Raw genomic sequence first — 9,994 nt, forward strand, 5'->3', positions numbered from 1 at the left:
GACTCCCTCGGGGGAAAACTCACAGGCTGGAAGGCAGAAAGGGAAAAATGAATCACCTAGTGTCCTCTTCTGTCTTTTCAGACCTGAGACCAAACGTGGGTTTTAAAGGCCTCACCTGTGCAACAGCAAACTCTCACTTTTGCTAAGGGCGCTAGTAGTGAGCCATCAAACACAACACAGAGGTGCAGCACTCCCAACGGGAAGGGAAAGCTCCCAGGCTATCTAGCCCGGAACTCTGCCATGGCCACAAAAGCCACCGGCTCTAAGAAATACCTCCAGCTGCTCCTTTTTCAGGTCACTCTTCTAGGGCCTGTCTTCTGTGGGAACGTGTTGGTCTGGCCAACGGAAGGCAGCCACTGGCTGAATGTGAGGATAGTTATACAGGAGCTCATCCACCGCGGGCACAGTGTTACCATCCTGGTGTCCAACGCTTCCCTCTTCATTAAACCCAGGGCTGAGGCCACAGAGAAGTTTGAGGTCTATAATGTGCCCTTCAAGAAAGACACTGTTGAGAACCTGATCGAGGATGTAGTGGCACTGTGGCTGAATAACAGGCCGACCACCTTGACCTTCTGGCAGTTTTACAAGGAGCTGGGAAAACTGTCCAAAAACTGGCACCATATGAACAGGCTAATGTGCGACGCGGTGCTAACCAATGAAGAGTTGATGACCCACCTGCAAGGGTCTAGCTATGACCTGCTGCTGTCAGACCCGGTGACCCTCTGCGGGGACCTCCTGGCTCTCAAGCTGGCCGTCCCCTTCATCTACTCACTGCGCTTCTCCCCAGCCTCCACTGTGGAGAGGCACTGTGGCAAGATCCCAGCCCCACCTTCCTACACGCCTGCAGCCTTGTCTGAGCTCACCGACTGCATGTCCTTTGGAGAGAGAATAAAAAACATCGTGTCCTACCACCTGCAAGACTACATTTTCCAGAGCTACTGGGGAGAATGGGATATCTACTATAGCGAGGTCTTAGGTAAGCCTTCTGCTACTTCACTTCTCATTACACAGCCTCCCGCCTTACAACCTGCAGAGCTAGGAACCTGGCAGGGTGGCAAAGTCAAGGACTGAGAGAGGTCAGCAAGAAGTTTGTCATTATGTCCCTGTGTGGAAAAGCCACCAGGGTCCATCAGTTGTACCCACTCCCCTGTCAGGGTGCTCTGCTGCTACACCATTGCATTGAGACAGGGATCGGTGGTCTTCCCAGTTGATGGATTTGACTTTTGCCATAATTATTTTTAATGTGGAGGTTGAAACAATTTCCACACCATGAAGGGCCCTCAGCAAAGGAGCTTACACATTTCCCCCTCCAGTGACTGCTTGCACAGAAAGCAGCCAGGAACAGAGCTGTTTTCCTAATCCAGGGTATCGTAACAAAGAGGGGGGAGCCAGTGAATTATGAGCCATCCCTGCCACCCTCAGTATCAATACTGAAATGTACTGTGGCTTTGTAATAGAGGCTTCACTTACATCACTGGTCATATAAAACCAATCTTCTCTGCACAAAAAAAGTTTTATTTAAAACATGCCCTCCACCCACAAGCAAACAGTGAAAGCAACAAGTCTTCCTCTGCGGGCTTTTCTTCTGTTTTGAGTGAGTATGTAGAAAAATATGTTTATTTAAGTATTAATCACACGTGATCAACATGTCATTTTTACTAACCTCATATTGAGCTTATGAAAAAGAGCACTTGCAAATCTCTCAGGGTTTGGTGGCCTGCAAATACCTGCATGCAGCAGGACCCCACAAGTACGCCAAAGGCTTGTCATGTGCACAGCAAATGAGGTATCTCAGCTTGGCTTCTCACAGCCCAGCTGCTTCCACCACCCTTATTTTCATCCCGGAAAGGATGCTCTAGGCAGCACAGAAGCCGTAGCAAAAGTCTTGCACAACGACATAAGGAAAACATTGCATAACAGAGCTGGGCGGAAGCCCAGTAATGATGATTTTTAGCACAGCGAAGGGGACTTACATTATTTCTTAACTGCACATCAGAAGGGTGACCATAAATAAAACTGTTTGACAGATTTTCTGGTTCAACTTATAGCACATAATTGGCACCTAGTGGCAGGCAGGACAGCCCACACCATCACCTACCAGCTCTGGCCTCCTGCGCTGCATGCTCTGGAAGAGGCAAGTTCATATGTGGTCAGTCTTACTCTGATACTGGAGTCACAAGCTGTGTAGTTTCATCCACTCTGAGACGCATCTTTTTAGCTGCAGCCCTGAATCACCAGCTTACGTGCATGGCAAACGGATGCTCAGTGGCTTTATAAAGCAAAAGGATGCCCACGCAGTGGGTGAACATCTTTGCTGCATACCCAGCTGTGCTTCAAAGAGCCAGAAGAATGAAAAAGTCACCTCTTCTACCAAACAAGTACTATAGAGACTGTAGTTAGACAGGCAGGAGGGCCAGGATGACCACAGGACACAGTCCTCACTGGACTGAGCCCCGCAGTGCTGACAGCTCTCCCCACAGCTCCAGAGGAAGCACATCTTCCAGCTTCAGCAAGCTGTTTACCACCAGAAGGTGCCAGCTGGTCCCAGTCACTTTTTTCCCCAGGAAAACATGCCGTTATCCAGGACAGGATTTCACACCAGCTATCTTGGCTCCCTGCCCACCAGCGCAGGGCAGTGTCACGAATGCCCAGCCCAGCTCCGGCACGCTGCTGTTGGAGGAAGGCCACTGGGGCATTGCCACACAGAGCAGGCTATGGCTAGGAAGGAGTTGGCAGTGATGTGGCTGCTGGCTGTGTTGGGCCAGGGGTCCGGGGGTAAGGTGTTGGTCTGGCCAGCTGACAACAGCCACTGGCTGAACATGGAGTACATACTCCAGGAGCTTGTGGTCCGGGGCCACAAGGTGACCGTGCTGCTGCCTTCATGCTTCCTCATCCTCAACCCCACACAGCCCTCACCCTTCCAGTTTGAGGTGGTTGAGGTGCCTATCACCAGAAAGGAGATGGCTACCATACTGGAAGAAGCTTTCTATTTTTGGCTTTACCAGGAGAAAGCGCTACCTGTCTGGGAAAAACTTTACAAGATAGCTCAACAGGTGTACAAGCTGGAGAATGTAACCAAAATAATTTGCAATGAAGTCCTGAAGAATGAGGCGCTGTTGGAAAGACTGAGGGCATCCGCCTTCGACGTCCTCTTGGCAGACCCACTGGCACCCAGCGGGGAGCTGTTTGCTGAGAAGCTGGGCATCCCCTTCGTGTACACCATCCGGTTCTCCATAGGGAACACGGTGGAGCGGCTCTGTGGGACACTCCCAGCACCTCCTTCCTACGTACCAGCCACCACAAGCCGCCTAACAGATAGGATGTCCTTCCTGGAAAGACTAAAAAACATCTTCAGCTACGCTGTACCGGATATCATATATCATTACCTTTTCTGGGGAAGTTGGGACCAATACTACAGTGATGTTTTAGGTAAGGCTGCTCTCACATCCAGAAATTATGTCTGCTGTACACACAAGAGTAAATACCCAGAGCTTAGAGGTTAAGGCACAGATTAGTAGCAAGACAGCCCTGAACTCACTCTCTTTACTCCAAAATACCTGTGTCAAGTCAAACAATTCAGGCAAGTACAAACGTTACCTGTTAATCCTGACCTGCTATATTAGTACAGCTAAGTGCATACAGGTACTTCTAGATTAGGTAAAACAGTGCTCAAGCCACTTGAAACAGAGCTCGTCAGTCATTTTCATAGATGAATCATGACAAACTCTAAGAACAGCAAAATAATACTATATACCCACCAAACACTACCACTGAATTAAACCTTTTGAAGTAGAAGTAGAAAATGGTTTTAGAAAGCTATACAACAATACCACCTTTTCTTCCCTAGCACCCTTCTTGCTTGCTAGCTTATCTCCACATGAGAGGGAATGGCCTCCTCCTGTCTTTTAAAGGCTTCGGAGAGCAGCTGAGCCCCCATCTGCAGTGATAAAAGGCCCTCAGAAGAGACAGGGTTCTTTGCTTTTCTGAAAGTGTCTAAAAGAAATATTAGAAGATAGTTGCATTTATTTTTAAGTTTTTTTCTCTTTTAAATAATAGTTGCATAATTATTCTCACATTTTTGCTCTAAGTGATTATTGTCATGCTTAGAAGGAAACAGGGCAAACATACATGCATTGTTGGTGGGCAGATAAAATGGATATTATTTCAGTATGAGACTCTAAGTGGTTTTATTTATATTTCACTAGTAGGGTGTAATTCTGCTAAGAAAGCCAAGTTGTCAAGACACCCTACTACTAGAGTACCTAGCTCTGTGTTTACTTGTGTTGCTTATCATGTTTGACAGAAACTAGAAGAAGCATGGTCTGCTGATCTCCTGTTGTGTAAGCCTCAGCGCTGCTTGGATCTTGTGTTGTCTCTTATTGTTAAACGTGGGGTTTAGCATTTAAGGCTCCATGTGCAATACCTGGTTTGTTAGCTGTGGTAGCTTAGCTGTTCTCTACCCTGTCTGTGATTTGCTTTGATCTGGAGTGTATCCAGTCCTGAAGGAGGTGTGAAAGGAAGGGGCCAGCATCTCACAGAAATAGAGCAACATGCCAGCTCCTGCAGCTTATGCATGCGCCTTCTCTTTCTCCTTGGAAAACCATCCTCAGGGTTCTTATTATTCTAGCTGCTTTCCAAGAGCTACCTAAAGGCTTTTTCGAGTGATGAGGTTGAAGCATGATGAAAGGCTGCTTGCTCCACTGTCAGTCTAATGAGGGGAGCTCATGCGGTGGTGCTGAGCTCCTGGAGGAGTGCTCAGGCCCTGTTTAGGCTCAGTCTGAGCCTCATTCTCCCTCTGCTCAGGAGACAGAAGCTGCCTGTTCTTTTTCCCTGAACACAACAGTAGCACCAAACATCTCCACTACACCTGCAGGATGCCGTCAAAAGGAGAAGTCAGGTCTCTTACCTTGGCAGTACCTGTCCTGGACTACATGATATGGATACACTGATGCCACTCTGCAGCATCTTCCCGAAAGAAGGCACAGAAGCAGCAAAGTGAGCAAAACCTGTGCTCCTCACCTCCTCCTGTTTCTCTCCTGGGGCAGCCTGATGCTGGAGTCACCCCTACCAGGATTGTGTCCTTCCAGCGGCAGTGCTGTGTCCCCACAGCATCTGGTTATAGAGAGGACAGAAGAAGAGCACCCTGTGGGTGAGTTGGGAATCACTGCAGGACATTTTGCACCTAGTAAATGAGGAGATAAAAATTGCAACCAGCTTTACAGGTAGGTTCGTTTTTACAGAGTGAAGAAGCAAATCTAGGCTGTAGTCAAGCAGTAAGATGGGGTTCATCTTGTAGCTGTCAAGTAAGTCCCATGGGCTGCTCATGTGCTTTCCCTAGCTTAAGCTCCTGCTTGGTATAGGAATGTGTAACTTCACCTTGAAGATCTGGTATGAGGGCATATTGATTTTAGCTGGAATAGAATTAATTTTCTTCAGAGTAGCTTGCATGGGGCTCTATTTTGGATTTGTGATGGAAACAGTGTTGGTAACGCAGGGATGTTTTCGTTACCGCTGAGTAGTGCTTACACAGCGTCAAGGCTGTTTCTGCTTCTCACAGGCTGGGCATCAGTCAGTGGGTGGTGAGCAATTGCATTGTGCATCACTTGTTTTGCATAGTCTATTATTATTATTATTATTATTATTATTATTATTATTATCCTCTGCCATTTTATTAAACTGTCTTTATCTCAACCCACGGGTTTTACTTTTTTTTTTCTGATTCTCTCCCCCATCCCACTGGGGAGCTGGGGCGAGTGAACAGCTGTGTGGTGTTCAGCTGCCTGCCGGGTTAAACCACAACACAACCCATGAGCTCTCTAACTTTTGCCCTTCCGATTCTTTTCCCCTCCTACTGCGGGGGAGTGAGAGGCTCTGTGGTGCTTAGCTGCCTATTAAGATTAAACCACAACACAGGGAAAGGGCTTCTGGTCCTCACATGCTGCAAAATGCACTTCGTGGTGAGCAGAAACAGGAGTTGCTGTCATTTCGAGATCAGCTGTGGCTCTGCAGGAGAGTCCAGAACAGGATTTGCTGCTTGCCCTGTCCTCCTGTGAGTGCTGTTCTGTGTTCTGATATGCCCTCTCGACAAGCTTGGCACCAAGTACATCTCACTTTTATTGGCTGGCTCTGAAGTGTTTGCTCACTGGAGCGGTGAACTGCTTCCAGCTTGGTCTGACTGGAGTTGTAGATGGACTGCTGAGATGATGGGGCCAAGGTTCCCCTGGCTGCTCTGGGCCTACACATGCTGCTGGAGTGGTGGCTTCTGTGGGAAAGTGGTGGTCTGGCCCACCGATGCAAGTCACTGGATCAATGTGAAAACGCTGCTGGAAGAGCTTGTTCTCCGGGGTCATGAAGTGACTGTGCTGGTGCCCTCAAGTAATCTGCTCATCAACTACCAAGACACTTCCTCCCCCTTCACCTTTGAGGTTCTGCAAGTCCCCTTTACGCAGAGGACCTTGAATGCCGTCATGGAGGACTTCCTCAATTTCTGGATGAATGAGGTTTCTAATCTCTCTACCTGGGAGATCATGTGGAGGATGAAAAAGGACCTGGAGGTCTTTACCAGTATGTCAAAGCAGACCTGTGACACCTTGGTGATGAACCCTCAGCTGATAGCAAAGCTGCAGCAGGCCAAGTTTGATGTTCTGGTTGCTGACCCCCTGTCTGTAGGCGGGGAGCTTGTAGCAGAAATCCTAGCAATCCCTTTTGTCTACAGCTTCCGCTTCTCTGAAGGGAATGTGGTAGAGCGGCTCTGCGGTGGGCTCCCGTCCCCACCTTCTTACGTGCCTGCTAGCACGAGGGGGCTGACAGACCAGATGTCCTTTGTGGAAAGACTACAGAACTTCCTTTTTTACTTTTACACGGATTTATTTTTCTTGAAGTTTTGGCGAGATGAATGGGATGGGTACTACAGTAATGTCTTAGGTAAGGCAGCTGTTCACTGGTTTCTCTTCTTGCATGGGTTGTGACTTTTGAGCTCAATGCTGTTGTCTCGAAATCCCTTCTCAATGGCCATCAGAGATAGTAATCCCGTTTTGGTCACATGGAAGCTGTGATTTCCCTTTTAGGTCTGGTCTAGTCTAACAGACACCAGTGCAGTATTGCTCTAGCTCCTCTTGAGGATCTTCAGAGCACATAGTTCTAATTTTTGTCAATGATGCTACTGCTGGTGAGCTCTTGCAGTGAGCTGTATGCTCATTTTAGTGCTTTCAGAGGACAGTTGTTGCCTCTTCATCTTGATGACAGGCACACCTACAATTAAGATGGTAGCAGATAAAGGCTGGAGGGCAAAATCATTCCTTAAGTAAGTGTAAGGCACTGGAGACAGCTCCATGGACAACACAGGGATGGAGTTAACCCTATGGTAACAAGGATCACTGGCTGTCTCTGGACAACTGCAGAGCAAAAGAGCACCCTTCATTCGCATTGCATACGTTATCTGGAGGTATCATCTTGCAGCCCTGTGTAGTACAGGGTGCTAAGCGTGAGTTTGTGTTCTCCAATAATAAATGCTAAGAACTGTTATCTTTCCCTTTCATTCTCCATTCAGAGTTTGAAATAGTCTCCTCAAACTACATATATACTGAAATATTTATTCCAGCCTAGTACACCTCAGACTTCATTCAAAGTCTATTAAAGAGACCTTTTAGTTCAACGGACTTTGAATCTTGTACAGAATATCTATGTTTAGGCAGATAATGAGTGAACAGCAAGCACAAGGGCATCTGTTCTGTTGCCCTCCAATCTCTTCCTGCATTTCCCAAGAACGCCTCTATGCTCTGCAAACTAGTCCCTTCTCCCTGGATAGATTTTCTTTTTTAAATACCACAGAAGACTTCATTAGACCTTTATATCACTCTACTTGTAATCCAGACTTAATTTTCATTCCAGTAACTTTGTAAATGACTTGTTGCTCTTTACTTAGAATAAAATAACAAAAAATTACTGGTGTCAATTGTAACACTGATCAAGTAGTATAAGAAGATGCCCTACAGATAATTTTTATCTTGCTGCTTATCTTGCTTGGTTCCTGCTGGCTTTGGACAATCATTTACCAACAATTCTAATCCTTTTACTCCCTAGTTCCATTTTGTGGTAAAAATACCGCAAAGACAACTTGCACCATGTACCTGAGAATATGGATTTTTCTAAATAGGGAGCTATAAAACAGTTTTACCCATTGAATTTTTTTCTATAGATGGATTCTAGAGACACTGGATTTTGCATATAAATGACATTTGAAGAATCTATAGACTTGGGCAAATTTTCCCAGTTTGTGTCAGAAGGAGCTGACCCAGCCCCAGAAGAACTAGGGATGGCTGTACCTGTCTTTTATTGTAGTCTGAGCAGCTACTGACTGAGTTACCATTTGAAAAATGACACAGAACTTTGTTTAAAATATTTCCTCCTCCCTAATTGGTGATCATCACTTTGCAATTAATTTATTTTTTATTTGAAACTCAATTTTCTATGATTGTTCTCTTCCCCAAAGTGTGTTTTTATTACAAGCACAGGTAATGAAGTCTTTCAGCAGTACAAGAATTGCACTTCTGTATCACATAAACTAAATGCTTCCCACTTACTCTTGTACTGCTCTAAATTCATCCTGAAGGTTCAGGATCACCTTGCTGGTGGCAACCTGCCAAGGCCAAACACAGGACAGGGCAAGGAATAAGTTAAGTCTGGATTTGCCCATGTTTTCATTTCATGCATAATTTGATAGACCACACTGACTGGGAGTGCCAAAAGACAAAGGTAAGGCTCCTATTTTGCAATCTACAGCAAACAAGAGCACTCCCATGCGTGTTGTAAAACTCTCGTACTATGTCCATAGGAAGGCCCACAACCCTGTGTGAGACGATGGGGAAAGCGGAGATATGGTTAATCAGAACATACTGGGATTTTGAATTTCCACGTCCTTTCCTGCCCAACTTTGAGTTCGTTGGAGGACTTCATTGCCAGCCTGCAAAGCCCTTACCAAAGGTATCCCAGCTTTGTTCTGCTATTGGTTGGTTGGTTGCCCAGCAGAACAAAAACTGTTTCTTTCTTGGATCAACTGTGCAAGCCATGTCCTGAGAAAGCTCATTCTTAAAGAAGATGCTCTGCTGCGGGTGGGGAACATGGAGCTATTTAGCAATCCATCCAGACTTGTGCAAACTGAGGGCTGGGTTTACAGCCTGCTGTCTTACAAGAGGAAAGCTGAGGTCAGCAGGAGGTAATACAGTGTTTGCTTTAGGAAAAATGGGTGCTGCCTCAGAGTAGTTAAGTGTAAGATTTAATACTAAGATACAGACTTGCAGCCCATGATAACATTGAAATACCTGCTGTGAAAAAGGACTGTGACAGGCCAAATTCTCTAGACAAAGTCAAGACTTGCAAAAAGACACGAGTGATAAAGACTTTTTCTATTGCTGCTTAGTTTAAGACATCTTAAAGGGAGTAAAATCTTCAGCATCTCCAACCTACGCTCTGCTGTGACTGGCAATATTCAGGTGGAATTTGAAACTCCCAGATATGGATGACAGCAGCACGACAAGCTCTGGTCTAGATTATCACTCCTGTAAGAGTGACAGGAGGAGGTAGCGTATTTTCAGTGCAAGTCATCTACTAAAAGAAACCTTCTCTCTTCCCACTCCCCTGTAGCAGAGGTTGAGTTGGGGGAAATGGATAACCATTCTCTTTTGGATGCTATTGCTTCATTTCACATGACACTAACTAAAAAAAGGAACAGGAAGACCTACTGGTCTGATTTGTAGAAAATCTGTTTAGCAACATGTGCTGTATTGCAAGAAATAGAGAACTGGCTGACTAACAAAGTGATAGCAGCAAGTCGATGAATCTCTCGCCAGGATGCTGAAAAACCCTGTCAGTTTTCAGCACCGTCCCTTCCTGCAGAGCTATGAAATGTAAAGTAATTGTTCCAGGAAAATCCAGAACCATGACTGACTATGCGAGGGAGGGTGTCACGGGGTATGGCCCTCTCACGCCAGTGCCA

At 46.2% G+C, this 9,994-nt stretch overlaps 2 protein-coding genes across 3 annotated transcripts in view; one reads left to right on the top strand and one right to left on the bottom strand.

Annotated features, from left to right (window-relative positions):
* The first annotated feature begins 240 nt into the window (after positions 1–240).
* Positions 241–9,994, top strand: part of LOC104135543 (UDP-glucuronosyltransferase 2A2) — a 13,418-nt gene continuing 3,664 nt past the window's right edge. Inside the window, exons 1-3 of one of the 2 annotated variants that reach the window (XM_035888915.1) lie at positions 241–976; positions 2,797–3,429; positions 8,834–8,982. In XM_035888915.1, coding sequence (XP_035744808.1) covers positions 241–976; positions 2,797–3,429; positions 8,834–8,982 — 1,518 coding nt within the window. Of the gene's footprint in view, positions 977–2,796; positions 3,430–5,740; positions 6,925–8,833; positions 8,983–9,994 lie in introns of those variants that run through there. The other variant, XM_009649205.2, reaches the window with a different exon arrangement.
* Positions 7,040–9,994, bottom strand: part of YTHDC1 (YTH domain containing 1) — a 31,328-nt gene continuing 28,373 nt past the window's right edge. The window contains exon 19 of the mRNA XM_035888914.1: positions 7,040–7,251. Coding sequence (XP_035744807.1) covers positions 7,160–7,251 — 92 coding nt within the window. The 3' untranslated portion in view covers positions 7,040–7,159. The remainder of the gene's footprint in view (positions 7,252–9,994) is intronic.

This window comes from Egretta garzetta, unplaced genomic scaffold (genome assembly GCF_000687185.1).
Source record: "Egretta garzetta isolate BGI_Z169 unplaced genomic scaffold, ASM68718v1 scaffold41, whole genome shotgun sequence".
Taxonomy (NCBI): Eukaryota; Metazoa; Chordata; class Aves; order Pelecaniformes; family Ardeidae; genus Egretta; species Egretta garzetta.